General features: G+C 48.0%; 1 protein-coding gene across 6 annotated transcripts in view; it reads right to left on the bottom strand.

Annotated features, from left to right (window-relative positions):
- The window catches only part of znf521 (zinc finger protein 521), a 530,556-nt gene that overhangs the window by 241,089 nt on the left and 261,676 nt on the right, over positions 1 to 27,791 (bottom strand). For 4 of the 6 annotated variants that reach the window (XM_078541146.1, XM_078541147.1, XM_078541151.1 and 1 more), the window contains one exon: positions 27,087 to 27,158. The exons of the other annotated variants lie outside the window; for them this stretch is intronic. In XM_078541146.1, the coding sequence (XP_078397272.1) occupies positions 27,087 to 27,158 (72 nt within the window). The remainder of the gene's footprint in view (positions 1 to 27,086; positions 27,159 to 27,791) is intronic. 6 annotated transcript variants of the gene reach the window in all.

Genomic DNA, 27,791 nt, shown 5'->3' with positions numbered 1-27,791 from the left:
CCGCAGATGCTGCCAGACCTGCTGAGTTTTGCCAGCGTTTTCTGATTTTATTTCCCATTTCCAGCTTCTGTGGTGTTTTGCTTTTATTTAAGTAATCGGCGCTGGATCGATTGTTCATTTCGAATCTGCGACTGGTAAAGATTTTTTTCTGGCCAGAGGTAAGACCGGGATATGGGGTGAGGTCACGGGTCAGCCATCAACTCACTGAAAGGTGGAACAGGCTCGAGGGGCTGAATGGCCTCCTGCTGTTCCTAGGTTCCCTGATGTCCCTGCGAAGCACTTTTGGGATATTTTGCCTGCAAGGAACACTATCCAAACGCAAGTCGTTGCTCTGAATCGCAGCACATAAAGCATGTTTGCTCTTCCTTAGCCTCTCTGCTATTGATTCTAGGCGATACCATCTCGTGTGAGCATTCTCAGAAAAATGGATTGCAGGTTTCCTCTGTAAGGAGCACGGGGCTCTCCGACTGCACTGCTTAAAAGGAACTGCAATCTGAACAATAAACTGATGGATAGACTCACATACTCAAGTATTCACCCCTGCGCTCCCAGACCTGCACTGGACCCCAGTCCAGCAACGCCTCCATTTGAAAATTCTCACCTCTTATTTTCCAATCACTCCGCGGCCTCATCCCTCCCCTCTCCCTGTAATCACCACCACCAGCCCCCACACCACCCTCCGAGATCTCTGCGCTCCTCTAATCCTTGCCTCTTGAGAACCCCCCCCCGCCCCGATTTTAATCACTCCACCGCCGGTGGTGGTCGTGCCTTCAGCTGCCTGGGCTCCAAGCTCTGGAATTCCCTCCCTAACCCTCTCTTTCCTCCTTTAGGACACTCCTTAAACCCTACCTCTACGATCAGGCTTTGGGTCACCTGACCCCATATCTCCTTTAGGAGCTCAGTATCAAATATCGCTCCCGTGAAGAACCTTTGGAGGTTTTCACTATGTTAAGGGTGCTATATAAATGCACGTTATTATTGCAACTACATCCAAGGCCACAGACTCTACTGTAGACATAAGGATGAAGCAGATTTTTGCAGAAAGACCAGCCCCGACCTATTGAGAGTGTGGTGAAGGCGCCAACGCGATGGATCGTTAGGGTTTCTCTACTTACAATGGAGAGCAGAAGAGGACGGAGATGGGTTAATTAGAAAACAAAATACGAAGCAGGCTGGCTTGTGGAAAGTGATGTGTAAGGGAAACGTGCAGGCGCAGCTATAATAACCCCTCTAAAGACTGAGCTGCTGCTCTAAGATTGCTCGGCACAGGGCTATATGTGTCATATCTGGTCAGTGGAGCATGTCTCCATTAATGAAATCACCGCATCAGGTGCCTGGACTCACCAGCCATAATCCGACACTTTATGTTAATGGGAATTTATTGGACCCTCGATCTCCCGCAGAATTTGGGAGGTCCCTGTCCCACCTTCTCTACTTGGCTGTCGGAAGAGGATTAATAAGAAAACAAGGCAGCAGCTGCAGCGTCCACTTATATTCATCATCTTTCCCCAAAATAACACACACACACAAAAAAAACCCAAATTGTGGGATACAGGTGTGGAAACCTGCCTGCAGAGCTGGCTAACAGAAAACATTTCTCCAAGACAGCTGCCTTGTTATTAACGCTGTGCGCAGTGAAATACTGGAGTCCGGTTCACCATCCATTACACGGCCTCACCCCTATCAACATATCCTTCTATTCCTTTCTCCTTCGTGCGCTCGTCCAGTTTCCCCTTAAACGCATCTACACTATTCACCTCAACCACTCGCTGGGGTAGCGAGTTCCGCATTCTCACCGCTCTCTCGGTATAAAGAACTTGCACCTGAATTCCATAGACCATAAGACCATAAGACATAGGAGCAGAAATTAGGCCATTCGGCCCATCGAGTCTGCTCCGCCATTCAATCATGGCTGATAAGTTCCTCCACCCCATTCTCCCGCCTTCTCCCCGTAACCTTTGATCCCCTTACCAATCAAGAACCTATCTATCTCGGTCTTAAATACACTCGATGACCTAGCCTCCACAGTCTTCTGTGGCAATGAAGTCCATAGATTCACCATTCCTTGTTGTGTTCAGTGATGAGCGTCTTCTATTGATGGTCTCTGGCTTTTTGAATTCTTTTACGTTAGGGTCCAGGTGGGCGGGGGCGCTTGTGTGATGAACCCGAAAACTGGTGTTCTCACTGGTGGTGAGCTCGGGGGGCGGGAAGGGCGCTTAATTCAGCGGGACGGAGACATAGCTAAATCCCTGCCAACCTCCTGCCTCTGTCAGGGTTAAGTTCGGGGCAGGAGAACCCGTGGTTGACCTTCCTGCCCTCCCTCCAACGGATGCCCTTAAGTGGCCAATTGATGAGCACTGGTCATCCCGCTGCCGCTGGTATTAACCCAGCGGCGGACGGGGCCTGTCACCATCTGGCCTACATGATAGCTAAAACCATACAGACAGCTCGTCAGCTCCTGGTGGGAGGGGTCACTCGATCAAAGGCCTGACTGAGGGGCTGGGCATCAGGAAAGGGGTTTGCGGGTGGTGGTGGGGGAGGGGGTCCACTGACAGCTACCCACCCCACCCCACCCGCCCTGGCTGCCGATCCCCTGCAACCCTCTCCTCATGACCCCTACCCAAAAAAATATAAATACCCCTCCCAACATTAATTCCCTGTGGTGGCCTGGGTCACTATGAAATCCTGGGACTCTGGAGCCTGCAGTTCCAGCAGCAACCACCGCTCCCCGGTGGCTCTGCTGAGCACAAAGAACTGGCCGCCTCAGATGATTGGCTGGCAAGACTTCCGCCCACCGCGCCACCCCCCCCCCCCCCCCCCCCCCCCCCCACCCCCCCCCCCACCCCCCCCCAACCGGGTCTTAATTCGAGAGGGGAGGGCCTGTCACTGCCCGATTGGCTGGAAGATCAGTGAGCCTTCCTGAAAAGAGGCAACCTGGGTCTCTCAGCCAATTGCCGGCCAACGGGCGTCTGGCCCTGATGCCTGGACAAGTTTCTGCCCAACGTGTGTGCGCATCAATTTTGTCCAGATGTTACTGAGGGTTTTTTTTTGGATATAATTGGTAAATAAGATTGGTGATTACAGGCGCAAATAGCCATGTGGAAATATGGTGTTTGTCTCTAGAGTGTTCAGGAGAATCTCCTACTGCAGTACGTATCCCATCCAATGAGAAATGGGGCCATCGCCAGGGCCTGTTTCTTGGGAAGGAGCTGGGCCACGTGGATCAGATGTCAGTAGGGGAACACTTACGGGGGCAGCGATCATTGTATCGTAAGGTTTAGGTCGGCTACGGAAACGGACAAAGAACAATCCGGAACAAGGATAATCACTCTGGGGAAAGCCGGCTTCAATGGGACAAGGGTGGGTCTGACCCAGATAAATTGGAGCCAAACACTGACTAGGCAAAACTGTAACCGAACAACGGACAATCAGCCATAGTTTCTATAAGGAATTCAGGAGAAACGCCTTTACCCAGAGAGTGGTGAGAATGTGGGACTCGCTACCACAGGGAGTATTGCTGAAAAGAGAGACCTGTTGTCGAAGTTTTTCACCTGGCACTCATCAGGACAAACACAAGAATGCCAAATTTCAAACAATCACAACAATTTATACTAGAGAAGAAAAGGGTGCTGATTGGTTGGCAAGTCAACTGTGATTGGCCAAGGCATTGTCATAGAGAAAAACAAAAGGGAACAATTGGCTGCCCAAGTTCCCAGGTAAGAAGGTGCAAGGTTTGAACATGAATAGCTGAGACCAATAGTATTGATGTATTTAAGGGGAAGCTGGATAAACACATGATGGAGAAAGGAATAGAAAGATATGTTTATGGGGTGAGATGAAGAGGGAAGCGATCAGGCTCATGTGGGACATAAACATCCAGCAGAGACTAGCTGGGCTGAATGGCCTGTTTTTGTGATGAACACTCGATGTAACTAAATGTGCAAGGTAACCAATAACTTTGTAAGCTAAACAGCAAACATTCACATTTCTGCATGTATTGCAGTGGAGAGGTTGGGGTTAGTATGTAAAACCTTGTATGAGTAACATAAACTAAATTGTCATAGAATGATACAGCACAGAGGAAGCTATTCGGCCCATCATGTCTGTGCTGGATCTTTGAAAGATCGATAACAATCAGACCCACTCCACTCTCCTCATTCCCCGTGGCCCTGTAGTGTTTATCCAATCCCCATTTCGAAAGTGACTAGTGAATCTGCTTCCATCCTCCTGTCAGGCAGCGCATTTCAGGTCAAAGCAACTCACTCCACAAATAAGAAAGTTTCCTCATCTCCCCCTCTGGTTCTTTTGCCAATTATTCTTAATTCTGCGCCCCTCTGCTAACCGAGCCTCCTGCCTCTGGAAACAGGGGACTTCTGCTCCGATGTCCTGGCCAAATATTTATCACTCCACCGACCATCGCAGAGGATCTGGTTATTATCGCATTGCTGTTTGTGGGATCTTGCTGTGTGCAAATTAGCTGCACTGTTTCCTACCTGATAACAGTGACTGCATTTCTAAAGAACTTTCATTGGCTGGAAAGCGAATCGAGATGGTCCTGGAAGTCCTAAAGAGTGCAACGGAATTGCAAGTTTCTTCTTTCTAACAAAAAAATGGTCCTTTTGAGATAACTCCTTTCCACCTCCCTCTATTGCCATTTATTTCCTCTCTTCATTGTCATCCGTTGCCCCCTTTTTAATGCTCCTTTCCTGGCCAACCATTTCCATTCTTTCACTGCCATTGATTCCCCACTTCTCCCTTTGCCTCGATCCCATTATTAATCCAGCGTGTTGGATCCTTCTCTTGCCTTCGCAAGCCAGCGCAACAGGCCAAATGCTAGCAGCATTTGTATTGACGATTGATGACGTAGGGTTTGCCCTACATTGTCAATACGGGGGAATTACTTCCTCTTTTGGCGGGGGGGGGGACACAAGCTTCAAAATGGGAGCCTAGCCGTTCAGAAGTGAACGCAGGGAGTTAGGTAGATCCTTGACAAACCTCTCGTGTTGCTGACAAGAAGCTGGGTCTGGGCCAAAGCCCCGCCTGTGCTCTTTTCAAAGGGCCAGCACAGGCCGGATTGGCCGAACAGCCTCCTTCTGCGCTGCGAGTTTTCCTGTCCCTCGCTGATTCGCAGAAAGAGCAGTGAAACAATCTAGAACCCTCTCCCTCCAAAAGGCTGTGGATCAGTTGAAAGTTGGATCTCAAAATTCGCAACGACGAGGTAGATGGAGCTTAGACGTCAGGATCCAATTGAATGGCGGAACAGGCTCAAGGGGCTGAATGGCCTCCTCCTGTCCCTATGTTTGCACCACATGCCCCAGGGTGAGTGAACGGGCGTTTGGTTTAAGGTGAAGGATTACCACTGCTGGGCAACATCTCAGTGACGATGGAAGAAACCAGATGAGATGACGAGGCTGGTTCTTAACAACAATTCACGTGATTTTTTTTTTTGTTATTTAAAAAATAAAATCAAATCCTTTCGAAACTGTCCAAAATCACCTGAAGCGCAAAAAGTGCACACTTTGAGAGTCTGAGCTGGTTAGTTTTGCAGTGCAGGCAATTCTTGGCCTGCAAGGGGAAATATTTTGACACCAACCCTCCTGGAAGGAACCAAATCAATATCCATTTTAATTACTCATTGATTCCATTGCTCATCTCACTTATTGTGCTTCCTGCTCGCGGCTGGAAATCTGCTGAACAGACACCCTGGTGTAACACCAGGCCTCTCTCAGAGTGCAACAGTCCCAACACCAAGCCAAGCACCCAATTTTACACAACAACTCGCGTTTACACAGTGCCTTCAATGCAATAAAACATCCCAAGACCCTTTCCAGCAGAGATGATCAGACACAGTTTGACACTGAGCCACATGAGGAGGTATCAGGGCAGGAGACTCAAGGAGGTAGGTTTTCAGGAGTGGGGGAGGCCGAGAGGTTTAGGGAGAAAATTCCAGAACTTGGGGCCCAGACAGCTGGCCGCCAATGATGGAGCGATTAAAACCGGGGATCTGCAGGGGGCCAGAATTAGAGAAGTGCAGAGATCTCAGAGGCTTATGGAGCTGGGGAGACTACAGAGTTAGGGAGGGGCAAGGCAATGGAGGGATTTGAACACGAGAATGAGAATTTTAAAATTGATGCATTGCCAGATCAGAGCCAGCAATGGTCAGAGAGCACAGGGTGTAATGGGTGGACGGGATTTGTTGTAGCAGAGATTTGAATGAGCTGAGGTTTATGGAGAGTGCAAGCTGGAATACCAGTCAGGAGAGCGCTGGAATACTTGCAGAGATTCTTTGTGCTGTAAGGTGTTAATCAGACCTATTTCAGAATTTGTTTCACACCACAGGAGATCTGCAAGTAAAAAGCTAAATGAGGATTTTGTTTGATTTCTGCTTGTGGCTGGGAAACAAAATCACCCGTACAGAGTGCACACACACACATAAATACATATACACACACACAAATACATATACACACACTCACTCTCACACAAATACATATACACACACTCTCACACACACAAATACATATACACACACACACTCTCACACACACAAATACATATACACACTCACTCACACAAATACATATACACACACTCACTCTCACACAAATACATATACACACACTCTCACACACACAAATACATACACACACACACTCTCACACACACAAATACATACACACACACACACACACAAATACATATACACACACACACACACTCTCACACAAATACATATACACACACGCACACACACAAATACATATACACAGACACACTCACTCACAAATACATATACACACACACACACACTCTCACACAAATACATATACACACACGCACACACACAAATACATATACACAGACACACTCACTCACAAATACATATACACACACACACTCACTCACACACACAAATACATATACACACACACTCACTCACACACACAAATACATATACACACACACACTCACACAAATACATATACACACGCACACGTGCACACACACACACAAATACATACACATATGCACACACATACACGTACACACGCACACACATACAAATACATATATACACACACATACAAATACATATACACACGCATGCACACGCACACACACAAATACACACACACACATACATACACACACAAATACACACACACACAAACACACAAGCACACAGATACACACACGCACACACATATAAACAAATAAACACAGACACACACATATATATACACACACGCACACACACTCTCTCACACACACATACACACACACACACAAGCAAACAGATACACACATGTACACACATATATACAAATAAACACAGACACACACATATATACACACACACACACACACACACACACTCTCTCACACACACATACACGCACACAAATACATATACACACATACACAAACGCTTACACAAATATGCACACACACACACAAACACCACATATGCACATAAAAACACACTCTCACACACATATATACACATAAATACACACACTCACAGACATTAACACACATATATACACATACACTCATGCACAGACACACCAACAGACACATGCGCACAGACACACCAGCACACACACCCCAATACCAACACAGACACACACACCAACACACACATATACACGTACACATATGTGCACACATATACACACACAGGCACAGATACACCAGCACACCCACGCACATACACACCAACACACACAGACATATATACAAACACACACACTTATACACACACATGCACAGATACACCAGCAGACCCATGCATGCACACACACACACACACACACACACAAACGTCTCCATTAACATAATAAAAAGTCCCAAGGAACATTACGCTGTGGCTTGGTGTCAAACCTTGTTCAATAATGACGCACCTTGGGCCACTCTACTATGTTAAAAGGTGCTATTTAAATGCATGTGGCTTCCAACATCCAATATGAAAATCTGGTCTTAAAAGGGAAGTGTCTCCATGGAGGAGTGAACGACACACGAGTAAATCTAGTTTTGTGACATCATGACAAGGAAAATGATCACGCTTTTGAAGGAACAAAAAAAGGTTTCAGGGAGACACAGTCCTTTCAAAAGTGTTGCAATTTACGATACCAAACGAGACAGCAGAGGGTTAAGGCGGTTGAGAAGCCACGTTAGCAATGCGGGTGTGAATTGGTGGTGCTAACACTGTGTACATCTCCAGTAACCAGTGCATTTCACACTATCACTGTCAATCCCTTCCCTGAACCAGCTCACTAGCTGATCTCACAAGTGATGAAAGGAGACCGGGCGGATACCAGGTTTGCACAAAGTGCGGTAAGCGGGGTGGGGAAAAGGGTGTTTTACCCGGTGTCCACAAGGGCCGGGTTTTCACGCTGTATCGTCCCATTCCCGCCTCATTAATTCACAATGAATTCCCGAGAATCGGGTCAGATCGCCAGCGGCGGCGTCTCTGATTCACCCGCTACACCCTCAGCCCGTCGGTAATCCGGGCACCATACTTAAAGGACAGCCCTGCACAGAGCTCGCTCTCTCTCTCTCTCTAAGAAGCTGCTGCAAAGTCACAGCTGCCAAAGGGAAGAAACAGGCTGCCCCCAAATTTAGTGACACTTCCCTGAAGTGCCTACTGGACGTATTGGAGACCTCCCACCCACTCCGCTCTGGGTGAAGACCAGCGAGCAAGGTCACCAATCCAGCATGGGAGAGGGTGGCAACGGTGGTCAGTGCCAACGTCCTGCAAAAGAGGACAGCCACCCAGTGCCGCGAGAGGATGAGTGATCTCCTCCGTTCCCCCAGGGTAAGTCACTCTCCTCATTCTCAACTCACACACTCACAAACCCATCCACACACCCACAGGGATCTCACTCACTGCCAGTTTAAGGGACATCACCATTCACTGTCTCACACACACCTTCATCTGCCCTGCGGACAGTGTCCTCACCACCCACACAGGCCAGGCATCCTTCCCATCCGGCCTGGCAGGCGTCCTGCTTACACTCTCTCCGTCTGTCTTCATGCAGGACAAGCTGGCACACAACCAGAGGGAGAGGTCGCAGGCTGGTGAAGGAACGCCCGACATCAAGGTCCTCACAGACTTTGAAAACAGAGCCATCCAGCTGGCCGGTGATGATCTGGACCGGTCCTGTGCTGATGGTGAGGTCAGCGGTGCTTTACCAAGTGAGGGTCCAGCAGTGCAACATCCATCAGACAACCACAGGCCATGACCCAGGTCCTCAGCTCTCAAGCCCCGAAGACACCTCGGGAGAGGAATCTGATGGCACTCTCATTGAAGACACCTGACAGCACTTACCCACGCCAGGAACACACACCTTGGTGGGACCTAGCTCTAGAGTAGCCTCGGGATCTCAAACTGGTGAGTCAGGGCAGGCGATGATGTGGTGTTATTGTCACTGGACTAGTAATCCAGGGACCCAGGGTAATGCTCTGGGGACCCGGGTTCGAATCCCACCACGGCAGGTGGTGAAATTTGAATTCAATAAAAAGTCTGGAATTAAAGGTCTAATGATGACCATGAAACCCTTTCGATTGTCGTAAAAACCCATCTGGTTCACTAATGTCCTTTAGGGAAGGAAATGTGCCGTCCTTACCTGGTCTGGCCAACATGTGACAATGTGGTTGATTCTTAACAGCCCTCTGAAATGGCCACACAGTTCAAGAGCAATTAGGGATGGGGCAACAAATGCTGGCCCAGTTGGTGATGCCCACATCCCATGAGTGAATTAAAAAAATGGCCCTTTCTGATCCACAGCGGGCGGAGGCAGGGACTTCCCAGGCCCCTGGCACTTCTCAGGCCCCCGGCACTTCCCAGGCCCCCGGCACTTCCCAGGCCCCCGGCACTTCCCAGGCCCCCGGCACTTCCCAGGCCCCCGGCACTTCCCAGGCCCCCGGCACTTCCCAGGCCCCTGGCACTTCCCAGGCCCCTGGCACTTCCCAGGCCCCTGGCACTTCCCAGGCCCCTGGCACTTCCCAGGCCCCCGGCACTTCCCAGGCCCCCGGCACTTCCCAGGCCCCTGGCACTTCCCAGGCCCCTGGCACTTCTCAGGCCCCTGGCACTCGGAGGACTGGTGGAGATCAGAAATCTGCTGATCTGAGTCAGATGAGGAGCCTCTGGACTCGGTCATACCTCAATCGCTGGAGCTGCAAAGGGAAGCTCAGGAACATCAGGAAGGGATGTCCGCTGCTCTCCTCAGGTTGGAAGGCACGATGGAGGAGTCTGTCCACCTTCACTCTAAGGTGATAGTGCCAGCACACCAATGCACCGAGGTCAACACCACTAGGATAGCGGCCACCATCAGTCCTGCACTGCAACTCCATCTTTGATGCCATAGTTGGCCTCCAGCAGTGTCAATAGGATAGGGGTGTGAGGCAGCTCAATCTCACTCCAGTTTCCTCTTTTCCTCAAGGAGTCAGCCAGGGGCCCTCGGGCACCAATAGGGAGGAGGATCAGCAGGTGCACACAGGGCCATTTACCCAGGCGTCTCCGGGAGTGTCCGGCCCATCCGAATGCCCTCTTCCTGTGACCCCAGCAGCTCCAGCTCCACAGGCCAAGGAGGGTACCACTGCCACACAGCAGGACCCTGAAAGCAGGCCGGGGCCCTCCTGGTCTCGGCCCTCCAGAGGACGCCCACCAAGGTCATCACAGACAGGGGGTAGCAGTCAGCAGGCTGCCCCCACCTCCACTGTGGATGTTGGGGGAGCAACAAGACGTGGCGGCAGAGTTAGGAAGGTTAAGAAGATGTAATTGCACAGCCTGGACACGGGTGTTAATCACTTGTACATAATGTTCACTATTGTCAATAAACTCCCAAGAATGTCTCCCTGCCCATGGCTCCTTGTTCTGATGAGCAGTGTCCCTGTCACTCAGATGTGAAACCTTTCTGTACAAGATAAAGGCAGGTGTCTCAGTCCAGGGCCTCTTCCCTGTGCAGTGTGAAACCTTCAGACCAAAGCGATGGTCCAGCCTCACACTCACTGGACATCATGCGGAGGCCTGCAGGATGTGTTTGTGGTGGTCGCAGATCAGCTGAACATTCAGTGAGTGGAAGCCCTTGTGGTTGATGTCATTGAGTGTAGTCGATGGCACCCTGCACCTGTGGGAAACCGGAGCTCTGCGCAAATCCCAGCACTCTTGCTTCCTGGCTTTCCTTCATTACTGAAGTTCCTCATCCCTGGAACTATTCTCATGAATCTTTTCTTCATTCTCTCCAAAGGCTTCACATCCTTCCTGAAGTGCGGCACCCAGGACTGGACACAATACTCCAGCTGAGGCTGAACTAGTGTCCTACACAAGTTCAACGTAAGCTCCTTGCTCTTGTACTTTATGCCCCTGTCCAGGATACTGTATGTTTTATTCACCGCGCTCTCAACCTGTCCTGCCACCTTCAATGATCTATGCACATAGACACCCAGGTCCCTCTGCTCCCGCACCCCCTTTAGAGTTGTACCCTTCGTTTCATATTGTCACTCCATCAAAATTAATCACCTCACACTTCTCTGCACTGAACTTCATCTGCCACCTGCCCTCCCACTCCACCAACTTGTCTATGTCCTTTTGAAGTTCCACACTATCCTCCTCACAGTTCACAATGCTTCTAAGTTTTATATCATCTGCAAACATTGAAATTTCACCCTGCACAGAAAGGTATAGTGATCAATATATATCAGGAAAAGCAAGAGTCCCAAAACTGACCCCTGGGGAACTCCACTCCAAACCTTCCACCAGCATGAAAAACATCTATTGACCATTACTCTCTGTTTCCTGTCACACAGCCAATTTTGTATCCATGTTGCTACTGTCCCTTTTATTCCATGAGCTCTATCTTTGCTCACAAGTCTGTTGTGTGGCACTGTATCGAATGCCTTTCGGAAGTCCATGTACACCACATCAACAGAATTGCCCTCATCGACCCTCTCTGTTACCTCTTCAAAAAAACTCCAGCAAGGTAGTTAAACATGATTTTTTCTTAAGAAATCCATGCTGGCTTTCCTTCATTAACCTGCATTTGTCCATGTGGCTGATGAAAGATTAAGGCCAGTGCCTCGGCAATTTCCACTCTCGCTTCCCTCAGTCTCCTTGGGCGCATCTCACCTGGTTCCGGTGCCTTGTCAACTTTAAGTACAGGCAGCCTGTCCAATGCCTCCCCGCTTTTCATTTTTAAACCCTCCTAGTGTCTGAATTACCTCATCTTTCACCAGGGCCTGGGCAGCATCTTTTCCTTGGTAAAGACTAGATGCAAAGTATTCATTTGATACCTCCACCATACCCCCTGCCCCATGAGTAAATCCCTACTCCTCCTCTTACCATCCTTGTCTGTTTGGATTTATTGGGGACCAGTTTATTCTGGTGGCTTTGTTTCCCCCAACTGTGGAAACATCTTCTCCGTTTCAACCCGAGCAAAACCCTTTCGTCGTTTTAAAGACCTCCGTTAGGCTGCCTCTTGATATTTTCTCTCCTAAGCCCCAGCCTGTTAGGCCTTTCCGGCTCGGTAAAACCTCTTGTTTATGGTATCATCCTTGTAAATCTTCTCCAACGCCGCTCTATCGGTTTTTCTGACGTGGCTGGGAGAGCAGGACTGTGCGCAGAATTCCAGTTAGTAGTGCCGCCAATGAAGCGGAAATCAAATACCTTAACTCTGAACTGAAATGAAAGCCCAGCTTCATTTGAGCTGGCTTAACCATGCTAACCAGGTTATTAGTAACTGTCGCTAGTTTTAGGAGTGAGAACCTTTGTCGCCGGTTGACAGTTTCTGTTTGTCACCGGTCCTGCAGTTGTAACCTGACACTCCGCATTCTACCCGTGGAAATATGTAAATGCCCATCCAGAGGCAGACAGAGTACAAAGCGCAAAGACAACACTGCTGAAAGTAAAATCAATGGCACTGCAGTTACAGCTGAAGCGATTTATTATACAATCGATGAGAGGACCAAAAAGGCTGCTCTGATTTACAAAAGGCTGTCTCTTTGACAAATTCAGGGGATTTCAGTTGTAAACTTACTAAATTTGAAATCGGGACCGTGTTAACCGTTTCCCAACCCGGCCATTCCTGCAGCAACAGCCCAGTTCGGGAGTTCCTCAGGGCAGTGCCCTCCACTCACTCACTCACTCACCCTCAACTGCTTCATCAGTGACCTTCCCTCCCTCGTCAAGGTCAAGGGTGGGGGCGTTCACTGGTGACCGCATGGTGCTCGGCCTCATTCTCAACTCTCGCTTGTAACAAGAGCCAAACAAATTCCAAGCTTGGGCAGACAAGTGGCGGGTAACGTTTGCAACGCCCGAAGGCTTGGACTGCATTTTCCGTGCCCCCGTTCGACATGTCTTGGGCAAAGGCGGAGGGGGGGGGGTGTGTAAAATAGACTGGTTGCCCACCCCACCACCTTCTTCCCTCCCACCCCTCAGCTCACCCAAAAAATAACCATATTTAAATACATAATCAAGGGGTCAATTAGCCTCGTTACCAAGCCAACTTTACCCCGATAATACGCTGCCCACACCATAAAACGGTTGACATGGGGGGGTGGGGGGGTGGTCAGACAAGAGTGGGCAGTCCAACGTTTTAAACAAGTTCCTCAAAGGGCAGGGAAGAGGGGGTGCTTCTATCTTTGGGGGCTGCCCTCTGCAGATCAAGCACCCCCAAACCCCCAGATAGAGCCCCCACCCTTTTCTTCTTATCTGCCTATTGCCTTAAACCCACCACCCCCACAACCCCCCCCATCAAACCCCCTCTGCCCAAGACCCTGGACTTAACCTGTTTCGGGGGGAATCCCTGGGCCTTCCTCTGCTTCCCCGTTGCAGTCCGGCCGAGACTCATGGAGCTGCCAACTAAACCCGATTGGCCGGCAGCTCCCAAGGGTGGGGCTTCCTCCCCAGTGAGGGAGGCCATTTAACGCATCCCCAGCACGTTATGGCTGTAGGGTTCTCCTGTGATAATCCGCCTGGTCTTGGCCTTTCCTCTGCCCCCATACTGAGCGTTGTCCGCACTATGAACAATCTTTCTCCACTGACCTCTAGCCTCTGCAGCTCTCACTGACTGTCCCATAGAGAGGCCAGTCCACATTCTGATATTATCCATCCAGGCCATCTCGCGTCTTCCCTGTGTACGTTTTCCAGGTGTGTTTGCCTTGCATTACCCCCTTTTCCAAACACTCCCCCGGCTGTTCACATCACATGTCCAAAATACGTGAGCTTCCTTGATATCACTGCTGCAAACGAGTCCCTCTGAACACCAGCTTTCTCCAGCACCCACTCGTTTGTCTGTGACACACGTAATATCCGTCTCAGTCCTTTAATTTCAAATGCTCTTGTTCAAACATCGTCACTCTTCTTGATGGTTCAGCTTTCACAGCCATACATTGTCACCGATCACACAAGGGCTTTCAGAAGATGAATTGTTGTCGTAGTTGTGGCTACTCCAATCTTTGTTAAGTGAGTTCACAATGGCCTGACTCTTGTTGGAGTCACATGTAGGCCAGACCAGGTAAAGAGGGCAGATTTCCTCCCCTAAAGGACATCAGTGAACCAGATGGTTTTTTTTTTACAACAATCGATGATAGTTTCATGGTCACCATTACTGAGGCTAGAACCATAGAACACTACAGCACAGAAAACAGGCCATTCGGCCCTTCTAGTCTGTGCCAAAATATTATTCCGCTGCTTTATTAATTTTTTCATTCACACCACACCAGCTGCTGTGGTGGGATTTGAACTCATGCCCCTACAGCATTAGCCTGGAACACTCGTTCCAATGACATCACCACTACATGGCCAGCTCCCCCTAACTTTCACACTTCCTAGAGTGGCACCCGGAATGAGGGACTTCAGTTACGTGGGGAGGCCAGAGAAGCCGGGATTGTTCCCCTTAGAGAAGGTTAAGAGGAGATTAATGGAGATGTTCAAAATGATGAAGATTTTTGATAGAGTAACGAAGGAGAAACTGTTTCAGAGGACAGGTTTAAAGGGAACAGAACATGAACAGAGTGGAGGATCATTTTTAAGCAGTGAGTCTTACGCACATCATAAATAGGAGCAGGAGTAGGCCACCTGACCCTTTGAGTCTACTCCGTTGTTCAGTGAGATATTGGCTGATCTGGTTGCGGGTCTCAACTCCACTTTCCTGTCTGCCCTCCATAACCCTTGACTCCCTTGTCTATCAAAGATCTGTCTAACTCAGCCTTGACTGTATTCAATGACCCAGCCTCCGCTGCTGTCTGTGGGAGAGAATTCCACAGACCAGCGACCCTCTGAGAGGAAAAAAATCCTCCTTATTTCTGGGTGATCCACTGATTCAATGCTAACTCTCAAAAGGGGGTTGGATATATGCTTTGACAGGGAGAAAATCTGCAAGATCGTTAGGAAAGAGAAGTGGGGGGTGGGGGAGTGGGACTAATTGGATGGCACTTTCAAAAGAGCCGGCACAGGTATCTCGGGCTGAATGGCCTCCTCCTGTGCTGCAATCTCAGCTTCTACGTGTTAAAAGACAGAGGGGGAGGGAGGGGCGGGGGGGGGGTGGGGAAGGGAGAGGGGGAGGGGGAGGGAAGGGGGGATTTCCCTTTCACAGAATTCCACTCCTGCAGTTTCCTGGCCACACACGTTAAAACTCTTGGCTGCTCGAGTTACCTCGAAGGAAAAAAAACCCCCATTTTTAAAAAGAAATATCAAACACGGCAGCTTACCGCTAATTTTTCACAGTTAGAAAAAAAAAAAATTCTCCCTGTGGACCCACACGAATTTCACTATTTTCTTTTTTATACACCACACCTGTCAAACATTATGTTCTTTCTCCAGTAGCTGCTTCTTATAAATCTACAAATTTCGTTTGCTAAATCCCAAAAGGTTATGCGCAGAGCAAACATCAATATTGTGAAATTCTAATCCCGTGGGCCAACCTTTAATTAACATCCCTAATAGCAACATGCTGACTATGATTAAAGTATCACTGGCATTCTCGAATTCTTCCGGGTCTGCTTTTTTTGCCACTTTCATGTCAACTGGCATCCCGAATCGGCTCCGAGTCGATCGCTTTGCAGACGGCGCTTCCAGACGAGAATAACAGGTTAAGAAAACAAAACAGGAAAGGTGGGGGGAAAGCCAGTCAAATTGATACCCACTTGAAAAAACGTACACAGTTTGCATCAGCCGCTGAGCCCTTCGGGCAGGTCAGACCCGACCGAACACAGGCAAAAAGGGTCGGCCGGTTTGGACTGAGGTGGCGAGAAATTCTTTCCAACCGGACGGTTGGAGTTCTCTGCCCCCGCCCGGATAGTCGTGGGTGCTCTGCCGTTGAGCACGGTTAAGGTAGAGATCGGCAGGTTTTTTCTTGTGCACAACAGGGATTAAAGGACATGGGGATTATAGTGCAAGAAGGTTGGAGTTGAGCTGGAAGATCAGCCAAGGTTGGGTTGAATGGCGGAGCAGGCTTGAAGGGACAACAGCCTACTCCAGCTCCTGTTTCTCATGTTCTTGTGTTTTTTTTTTAAATTCTCAGCATTAGGGCTTCGCTGGCTGGGCCAGAATTACTACCCACCACCAATGCGGTCCTGTGGTGTAGGTACACCCACAGTGCTGTTAGGAAGGGAGTTCCAGGATTCTGACCCAACGACAGTGAAGGAACGGCCGATATATTTCCAAGTCAGGATGGTGAGTGGCTTGGAGGGGAACTGGCAGGTGGTGGTGTTCCCATCTATCTGCTGCCTTTGTTCTTTGAATTAGTAGAGGTCAAAGGTTTGGAAGGTGCTGTTGAAGGAGCCTTGGTGAATTCCTGCAGTGCATCTTGTAGGTGGTACACACTGCTGCTACTGTGCATCGATGGGGGCGAGAGTGAATTATTAAGGTGTCAAAGAGCCATAGAGGTCTACAGCACAGAAAAAGGCCCTTCGGCCCACCATCAGGTGGTGGATGGGGTGCCGATCAAGCAGGTTGTTTTGTCCTGGATGGTGTCAAGCTTCTTGAGTATTGTGGGAGCTACATCCACACAGGCAAGTGGAGAGTATTCCATCACACTCCTGACTTGTGCCTTGTAGATGGTGGACAGGCTTTGGGGAGTCAGGAGGCGAGTTACTGTCCACAGAATTCACAGCCTCTGACCTGCTCTTGTAGCCACAGTATTTATATGGCTAGTCCAGTTTAGTTTCTGGTCAATGGTAACCCCCCAGGATGTTGCTAGTGGGGGACTCAGTGATGGCAATGCATTGAACATCAAGGGGCGATGGAGATGGTCAGGCAATGACCATCTCTTATTGGAGATGGTCATTGCCCGACATTTGAGTGACACAGATTTTACTTGCCACTTGTCAGCCCAAGCCTGGATATTGTTCAGGTCTTGCTGCATTTAGTTGTGAATGATGCTGTACATTGTGCAATCATCAGCTAACATTCCTACTTCTGACCTTATGATGGAAGGAAGGTCATTGATGAAGCAGCTGAAGATGGTTAGGCCGAGGACACTACCCTGAGGAACTCCTGCAGTAATGTCCTGGAGCTGAGATGACTGACCTCCAACAACCACAACCATCTTCCTCTATGCTAGGTATGACTGCAACCAGCGGAGAGTTTCCCCCCAATTCCCATTGACTCCAGTTTTGCTAGGGCTCCTTGATGCCACACTCGGTCAAAAGCTGCCTTGATGTCAAGGGCAGTCACTCTCACCTCACATCTGGTGTTCACCTCTTTTGTCCATGTTTGAACCAAGGCTGTAATGAGATCAGGAGCTGAGTGGCCCTGGCGGAATCCAAACTGGGCATCAGTGAGCAGGTTATTGCTAAGCAAGTGCTGCTTGATAGCACTGTTGGCAACATCTTCCACCACTTTTCTGATGATCGAGAGTAGACTGATGGGCAGTAATTGGCCTAGTTGGATTTGTCCTGCTTTTTGTGGTTAGGACATACCTGGGCAATTTTCTACATATCCGGGTAGATGCCAGTGTTGTAGCTGTACTGGAACAGCTTTATAGGAGCGCGGCAAGTTCTGGAGCACAAGTCTTCAGTACTATTGCCGGAGTGTTGTCAGGGCTGATAGCCTTTGCAGTATCCAGTGCCTTCAGCCGTTTCTTGATATCATGTGGAGTGAATCGAATTGGCTGAAGACTGGCATCTGTGATGCTGGGGACCTACTGTGGAGGACAAGATGGGTCATCTGCTCGGCACTTCTGGCTGAAGATTGTAGTAAATGCTTCAGCCTTATCTTTTGCGCTGATGTACTGGGCTCCCCCATCTTTGAGGATGGGGATATTTGTGGAGCCTCCTCCTCCAGTGAGTTGTTTAATTGTCCACCACCATTCATGACTGGATGTGGCAGGACTACAGAGCTTAGATCTGATCCATTGGTTATGGGATCGCTTAGCTCTGCCTATCACTTGCTGCTCCCGCTGTTTGGCATGCAAGTAGTCCTGTGTCGTAGCTTCTCCAGGTTGACACCTCATTTTTAGCCATGCCTGGTGCTGCTCCTGGCATGCCCGCATAAGTCAGGCAAACTGAAATAGATTCAAAGTTGTATTTGTTTCAGATTGTGCAGCAGTCTTCAACTGAGTTAACCCCTGATTTGTGACAAGTTAGACATGGTGAGGAATAGTGACAAGGCTGAGATTGGGAGAGTTTTAGGAACCAGCAAAGGGTGACTAAAAAAATTGAGAAAAAGACAAAGAAAATAGAATGAGAGAGTAAACTAACACAAAACTTGCAAATTGCTGGAAGAACTTTTACCAGTATGTCCAAAGGAAGAGAGTAGCAAAAGGAAATGTTAGTCCCTTAGAGGCTAAGGCAAGGAAACCATCATGGGGAATGAGGAAATGGCAGAGACGCTGAACAAATATATTGTACCTGTCTTCACAGTAGGAGAGACAAATTGGTGGATTGGAAGTTAAGAAATGTAATCCCGCTATTCAAGAAATGAGGGAGAGAGCACAGGGAACTACAGGCCAGAGAGTCTGATATCAGTCACCAGGGAATTGTTGGAATCTCCCGTTAAGGAAGTTTTAACAATGCGTTTAGAAAAACAACTACGATTAGACAGGGTCAACATGGTTTTATGAAAGGGAAATTGTATTAGAGATTTTTGAGGATGTAACTAATCGGATGGATAAACCAGCGAATGTGGCATAACTGAATTTCCAAAAGGCGTTCATTAAGGTGCAAGACAACAAGTTAATACACAAGATAAGGGCTCATGGAGTTGGAGGCAATATATTAGCACGGATAGAGGGTTAGTTAACAAATAGGAAGCAAAGAGTGGGCATAAATGGGGCATTTTTAAGTTGGCAGGTCGGAACTAGTGGAGTGCTGCAGAGGTCAATGCTAGGATCTCAGCTAATTATAATCTATATGAATGACTTAGATGCAGACACCAAGTGTAGTGTATCTAAGTTTGTTGACAATACGCAGTTAGTTGGAACAATAAGTTGTAAGGACACAAAGAGGCTGCAAAGAGACATAGATTAAGTAAGCGGGCGATAGGTTGACAGATGGAGTATAATGTGAGAAAAATTGGGGTTATTTGCTTCGGTAGGAAGAATGGAAAATCTTTTAAACTTTTAAATGTTGATGTTCAGAGAGATTTATACAAGAAACACAAAAGGTTAGCACGCTGGTGCAGCAAGCAATTAGAAAGGCAGACTGAACGTTGGCCTTTATGACAAGGGAGATTGGAGGACAAGAATAGAGAAGTCTTGCCCCAATTGTACAGGGCTTTGCTGAGACCACATCTGGAAAACTGTGGGCAGTCTTGGTCTCCGTGGGCAGGATTTGTCAGTGGGTGGGGTTTCTCGCCCACCAGCCACCACCCCGAAGACAGGGAAAGCATACCCGCCGTTACCGGCTGCCCCATGGCCATCTAATGCTCGGCAGGGCGTTAACTGTCAGAGGGAGAGATTTCTGTGCCTCCTTGGAGAGCTGCTGTCCAATCCGGAGGCTGGAAGCTCTCTGGTCTCCCAGCAGCGCCAGGTTCGAGCGGAGGCAGTCACTGCTGGGAACTACAGGCACTTCCTGAAGAGGAGGAGGTGGTCATGGGAGCTGGGCTTCAGGAAGTCTGGGGTATCGGCGGCACCTGGCTGGCAAATCCCAGCAAGGGGGGAGTGGGCAAGGCCTGAGAGGCCGGTGGGCGGGGGGGGGCCAAGAGAGGGGGCCTATGACCTTGTGGGATGGTTTCTGCCAATGGGCATGAGGGGCCCTCAAAGAACGTCAGCACCAACCCCCCCAACCCGCTCTGCCTTGCCTGACGCCAGACCACACAGTAAAAGTTGGCGGGTTACCCGCTTGGTGTGGGCATCCCTCTGACCGCCCCCCCCACCACAGGTAAGATAACAGCAGGGCAGGATAAAGTACTCAAGTAGCCATTAATTGGCCACTTAAGGGCCTCAATAGGCCCAAGCACTGCCCCCATAAAATGGTCGCAGTACGCAGGTAGGTGACTGGCAGGCCTTTCGCTGCATTTTAACATGACCCCTTACTTCAAACTCACCAGCAGGGGGGACTGTAACATTCTGCCCTATATTTAAGGAAGGATATACTTTCTTTGGAGGCGTGGTGCAGTGAAGGGTCAGTCCCTCGGATGAGAGAATTTTCCTGTGACGGGAGGCTGAGTAAAACTGGGCCTATGCTCTCTGGAGTTTAGAAGAATGAGAGGTGATCTCAGTGAAACCTGTACAATTCAGAAGGAGCTTACACTGAAGGAGGCAGGTACTGGAGAATTCAGGAACACAGGGGTACAATCTCAGGTTAAGGAAGCAATCATTTGGAATTGAGATGAGGAGAGGTTTTTTTTTACATTCAGAGGGCTGTGAAACTTTGGAATTCCCTATCCTGGCCAGCTGCGGGTGCCCAGTCATTGAGCATGTTCAAGGCTGAGATAATCTTGCATTCCAGGGAAATCAGTGGATATGGGGATCAGATAGAAGTGGAGAAAGTGAGTTCAGCGATCAACTTTGACCTTGCTGATGGCTCAGTGAGCTGACTGGCCCACTCCAGCTCTGAACACTTGAGTGCGCCACACATTAGGGAGGGATGCTGAAGTCTTTGAGAGGGCGCAGAAGAGATTTAATAGAAGAGTACCGGAAATGAGGGTAGTGCAGTTGATGTAGTTTATATGGATTTCAGTAAAGCCTTTGACAAGGTCCCACATGGGAGACTTATAAAGAAGGCAAATGCACATGGGATACAGGGTAATTTGATAAGGTGGATTCAAAATTGGCTTAGTTGTAGGAGACAGAGGGTGATGACAGAAGGATGCTTTAGTGACTGGAAGCCAGCGTCCAGTGGCGTACCACCGGGATCTATGCTGGGTCCCCTATTATTTGCCATTTATATAAGTGACATAGATGACTATGTGGGGTGGGTAGGATTAGTAAGTTTGCGGATGACACAAAGATTGGCCGGGTAGTTAACAGTGAGGTTGAGTGTCTTGGGCTACAGGAAGATATAGACGAGATGGTCAAATGGGCAGATAAATGGCAGATGGAATTTAACCCTGAAAAGTGTGAGGTGATACAACTTTGGAGTCATTTGATAAGGAAGTATTCAATGAACAGCATGACACTTGGAAGTTCTGAGGAACAAAGGGACCTTGGCGTGTGTGTCCATAGATCTCTGAATGTGGAGGGGGATGTTAGTGGGGTGGTGAAAAAGGCATGTGGGACACTTGCCTTTAGATTACAAAAGTAGGGAGGTCATGTTGGAGTTGTATAGAATCTTGGTGAGGCCACAGCTGGAATACTGTTTGCAGTTCTGGTCGCCACATTATAGGAAGGATGTGATTGCACTGGAGGGGGTGCAGAGGAGATTCACCAGGATGTGGCCTAGGATGAAACATTTAAGTTATGAAGAGAGGTTGGATAGACTTGGGTTGTTTTCATTGGAGCAGAGAAGACTGAGGGGCGACCTGATCGAGGTGTACAAGATTATGAGGGGCATGGAAAGGGTGGATAGGGAGCAGCTGTTCCCCTTAGTTGAAGGGTCAGTCACGAGAGGACACAAGTTCAAGGTGAGGGGCAGGAGGCTTGGGGGGATGTGAGGAAAAATTTTTTTACCCAGGGGGTGGTGACGGTCTGGAATGCGCTGCCTGGGAGGGTGGTGGAGGCGGGTTGCCTCACATCCTTTAAAAAATACCTGGATGAGCACTTGGCATGTCATAACATTCAAGGCAATGGGCCAAGTGCTGGTAAATGGGATTAGGTAGGTAGGTCAGGTGTTTCTCACGTGTCGGTGCAGACTCGATGGGCTGAAGGGCCTCTTCTGCACTGTGTGATTCTGTGATCCTGTGACAATGTTCAGCACCATTCACGACTCCTCAGATACTGAAGCAGTCCATGTCCAAATGCAGCAAGACCTGGACAATAACCAGACTTGGGCTGATAAGTGGCAAGAAGCAAGTGCCAGGCAATGACCACCTCCACCAAGAGAGAATCTAACCATCACTCCTTGATGTTCAATGGCATTACCAGCACTGAATCCCCCACTATCAACATCCTGGGGATTACCATTGACCAGCAACTAAACTGGACTGGCCATATAAATACTGAGGCTACAAGAGCAGGTCAGAGGCTGGGAATCCTGCGACAAGTAACTCACCTCCTGATTCGCCAAAGCCTGTCCACCATCTACAAGGCACAATTCAGGAGTGTGGTAGAATTCTCCCCACTTGCCTGGGTGAGTGCAGCTCCAACAACACTCAAGAAGCTCGACACCATCCAGGACAAAGCAGCCCGCTTGATTGGGACCACATCCACAAACATTCACTTCCTCCACCACCGACACACAGTAGCAGCAGTGTGTACCATCTACAAGATGCACTGCAGGAATTCACCAAGGCTCCTTAGACAGCACCTTCCAAACCCACAACCACTATCATCTAGAAGGACAAGAGCAGCAGATAGATGGGAACACCACCATCTGGAAGTTCCCCTCCAAGTCACTCACCATCCTGACTTGGAAATATATCACCGTTCCTTCACTGTCGCTGGGTCAAAATCCTGGAACTCCCTCTCTAACAGCGCTGTTAGTGAGACCTAGCCTCCACTGCTCTCTGGGGAAGAGAGTTCCAAAGGCTAACCATCTCCTGAGAGAAGATATTCCTCCTTATCTCCATCTTAAATGGGGTTCTCCTTATTTTTAAACTCTGCACCCCAGGGAGGAAACATCTTCTCAGCACCTACCCTGCCAAGCCCCTTCAGAATCTATATTTGAATAAGGTCACCTCTCATTCTTCTAAACTCCAATGAGTATAGGCCCAACCTGCTGGCAGCCAACATAAAGGGGAATCCCAAAGTCTTCTATAGGCATATAAATAGCAAAAGGGTAGTAAAAGGAGGAGTAGGGCCGATTAGGGACCTAAAAGGGAATTTACACATGGACGAAGGGGCCATGGCTGAGGTATTAAATGAATACTTTGCATCCGTCTTTACCAGGGAGGTAGATGCTACCCAGGCCATGGTGATAAATGAGGAAACTCTGTCACTAGAAGGGTTCAAAATTGATAAGGGGGTGTTGAATAGACTGTCGGTACTTAAAAGTTGACAAGGCACCAGGACCGGATGAGATGCAGCCAAGGATATTGAAGGAAGTGAGAGCAGAAATTGCAGGGACACTGGCCATAATCTTTCAGAGTTCCCTAGACTCAGGGGAGGTGCCAGAGGACTGGAGAATTGCAAATTTATGCCCTTGTTCAAAAAAGGTTGTAAGGATAAGCCCAGCAATTACAGACCAGTCAGTTTAACTTCAGTGGTGGGCAAGATTCTAGAAACAATTATTCAGGATAGAATTAGTAGTCACATGGAAAAATATGGGTTGATAAGGAAGAGCCAGCATGGATTTCTAAAGGGGAAATTGTGCTTAACTAACTTGCCGGAGTTTGTTGAAAAGGTGACAGAAAGGTCGACGAGGGTAATGCTGTTGATGTGGTGTACATGGACTTTCAAAAGGCATTTGACACAATGCCACACAACAGACTCGTGAGAAAAGTTATTGCTCATGGAATAAAAGGGACAGTGGCAACATGGATACAAAACTGGCTGAAAAATAGGAAGCAGAGAGTAATGGTCAATGGATAATTTTCGGGGTGGAGGAAGGTTTGTAGTGGAGTTCCCCAGGGGTCGGTATTGGGACCCTTGCTTTTCCTGATAAATATTAATGATCTAGATCTTGATGTGCAGGGGACAGTTTCAAAGTTTGTGAATGAGACAAAGCTTGGGAGTGTAGTGAACTGTGAGGAGGACAGTGTGGAACTTCAAGAGGACATAGACAAGTTGGTGGAGTGGGCAGATAGGTGGCAGATGAAGTTCAATGCAGAGAAGTGTGAGGTGATGCATTTTGGTAGGAAGAACACAGACAGACAATATAAAATAAGGGGTGAAGGGGATGCAGGAGCAGAAAGACCTGTGTGTATATGTGCATAGATCATTGAAGGTGGCAGGACAGGTGGAGAGAGCAGTTAATAAAGCATATAGTATCCTGGGCTTCATTATTAGGAACATAGAGTACAAAAGCAGGGAGCTTCTGCTGAATTTATATAAGACACTTGTTAGATCTCAGCTGGAATATTATGTACAGTTCTGGGCTCCACATTATAGGAAGGATGTGCACACGTTGGAGAGAGTGCAGAAGAGGTTTACAACAATGGTTCCAGGGATGAGAAACTTCAGCTATGAGGATTGATTTGGAGAGGCTGGGACTGTTCTCCTTGGAGAGAAGAAGGCTAAGAGGAGATTTGATAGCGATGTTCAAAATCATGAGGGGGCTGGACAGAGTAGATAGGGAAAAGCTGTTCCTGCTCGTAAAAGTGTTGAGAACGAGAGAGCACAGATTTAAAATGATTTGTAAAAGAAACAAATGTGAGGTGAGAAGAAAAAACTTTTTCACACAGCGAGTGGTTCGGGTCTGGAATGCACTGCCTGGAAGTGTGGTGGAGGCAGGTTCAACCGAGGCATTCAAGAGGGCATCAGATGATTATTTGAGTAGAAACAATGTGCAGGGGTACGGGGAAAAGGCAGGGCAATGGCACTAGGTCATAATGCTCATTTGGAGAGCTGGGGTAGACATGATGGGCCGAATGGCTTCCTTGTGTGCCGTTAAAGTTCTGTGACTCTGCTCAACCTTTCCTCACAAGACAAACCCCACCAGCCCAGGAATCAGCCAAATGAACCTTCTCCGAACTGGTTCCAATGCAAGCATATCCCTCCTTAAGAACAGTGACCAAAATTGAACACAGGACTCCAGCTGTGGTCTCACCAATGCCCTGTACAGTTGTAGCAAGACTTCCTGACTTTTATGTTCCATCCCCCTTGCAGTAAAGGCCAACATTCCATTAGCCTTCTAATTACTTGCTGTACTTGCACACATTTTGTGGTTGATATACAAGGACACCCATATCCCTCTGTATCGTAGCGTTCTGCAGTCTCTCTCTCTATATTCTGCTTTTCTATTCTTCCTGGCAAAGTGATCTCACATGTTCGCACATTATACTCCACTCGCTTAACCTATGTGTGTCTTAAAGAACTGCGATTTGCAATGTTTAGGATCCCATAATAGCTACATGAACGAAATGAGCTCAGGAACTTTACTGAAGTGGTCAATGGTGAAGATATTGGAGGTGAACTGGATTACTTCCAATACATGGCAGCTAAGCTAGATTACTAGATGGGAATATGTTGATGCCTGAACTTAAAGAAACACTAGCTGACACTAGTGGAAGTCTTAATTTCCCTATACTAGGACATTCCATCCAAATTCAGATGGAGTCTTAAGAATCTGACAGAAAAGTGTGGGGGGGAAGGGGGAGGTCAATATTGCTAAGGAGGGGAGAATTGTGAGCCTGAATGAGTGATCGAAGCACATTCAATAGTGGCTTTTAAAAGGGAATTAGATAGTTGAAAAGGAGTAATTTGCAGGGCTATGGGGAAAGAACAGAGGGAGTGAGACTAATTGGTTATCGCTTTCAAAAACCTATCATAGGCATGATGGGCCGAATGGCCTCATCCTGTGCTGTATAGTTCCATCCTATGAAAGAAAGGTAATGTTGCTTATATTAAAAAAGTGATCATGCTATAATCTAGAAACCCGATCCCAATTTCGCAAGCTGACCAGTTCCAACTCATGATGCTGATATAACCAAACTGTTTGGTCTGAGTACCCTTCTAACACTTCAAAACATTAACCCTTTATTTTCAATCAACTATTCACTCGAGTGGTACTAGAACTAAAACAGTTAAATTACAAGGACAGATTGCATGGGCTAGGCTTGTATTTCCTTCAGTATTGAAGATTAAGGTATAACCTGATTGAGGTGTATAAAGTTGAAGGAGTTGATAGGGAGAAACTATTTCCTCTTATTTGGGAGGGAGGTTGGCGGTGGGGGGGAGCTGTGGCAGAACAAGGGGGCAGAACCTTAAGATTCGAACCAGGCCATTCAGGGGTGAGGTCAGGAAGCACTCCTTCACACAAAGGGTAGCCTAAATCTGGAACTCTCTCTTTCAAAAAGCTGTTGGGGGGCTGGTGGTGGGGGAGATTGAGAACTTCAAGGCTGAGACTGATAGATTTTTGGTGGGTAATGGTATCAAAGGGTTATGGAACCAAGGCGGGTCAATGAAATTAGGATACAGATACACGATCTAATTGAAATGCAGGACAGGCTTGAGGAGGCATTAGAAAAAGAAATGGGGAACAGCAGGCTCCCCAAGCTCCCGGGTAATTCAAAAAAGATATAAGGACTTGAAAACATTCCTTTTGTTTGCAGAGAATGGGTCCCTACGTATATATCAATAAATGCACACCTCGGCCAATCAGAGTTGACTTGTCAACCAATCAGCACCCTTTTCTCCTGTGGTACAAATTGCTGTGATCGTTTGAAATTTGGCATTCTTGCATTTGTCCTAACGCGTGCAAGACAAAAACCTGCGGCCACATGCCTCTCCTTTCAGTAAATATTCAAGTTCCGTACGGCCAAGCGATTCTTTAGGAGAACGAACCCATGAATAACTCCTTCCTCTCTTAAACAAACTTCAACAGATAAGACAGGTAGATGCACAGAAAGATGAGACAGATCAATAGATAGATGGATAGAGGTCTACCTTTATATGGTCTCGGACTGCGAGAATCCCCTTCCATACCACGCTGTAGCACCAATCCTGGCCTGTCCCCTCCTAAAGTTGGCACAGACAGAATTGTTTTGAAGATTCTTGGGTGGCAATTGAGCAATGGTGCCCCCAAAACTCCCCTGTCAGCTCGTAGCTTTTTACAAAGAACATTTCTTTTTTGTAAAAAAAAAGAAAAAAAAAAGTGGATTATATATAATTGTCACAGTTAAAGCTCAGTAACAGGAAAAGAAAAGGTCCCTTATATTTAGAAAAAAAAAACAAAAGGCAATAAACAAGAGGCTGGGTACATGCAGCAAAGAATGAAGGGACAGAAATTGCTGGTTGGAAATGATAGCGGTGATGGCATTTCCACATAGGCTGTTGGCACAACTCAGCTCCGACGCTTTGCTCGGACCCAAACAGTAAAGTAGATTCACTAGTCAGACGGTGTAACATCAAGTTTTAAAGGAAGAAAGCACTAATTAGACTCATGTTGAAACCATAACACCCACCAGAGTCAGACATTAGGTTTGAAGCTATATTAGAGGTCACTTTCTAATTGTACAGGACAGTACGGAAGAAAGATACTACCTTTCTATCGCTGAACACACAGTACATCTGAGACAGTGCGTGACCGCACAGATTAACTCCACTCATTTTTTTGAAACAGAAGGCACTTTTTGTTCCTGTCTATTTTTT

Source organism: Cetorhinus maximus, chromosome 4 (assembly GCF_964194155.1).
Source record: "Cetorhinus maximus chromosome 4, sCetMax3.hap1.1, whole genome shotgun sequence".
Classification (NCBI taxonomy): Eukaryota; Metazoa; Chordata; class Chondrichthyes; order Lamniformes; family Cetorhinidae; genus Cetorhinus; species Cetorhinus maximus.
The sequence above is the reverse complement of the archived record's forward strand: the minus strand, read 5'-3'. Positions and strand labels throughout refer to the sequence as shown.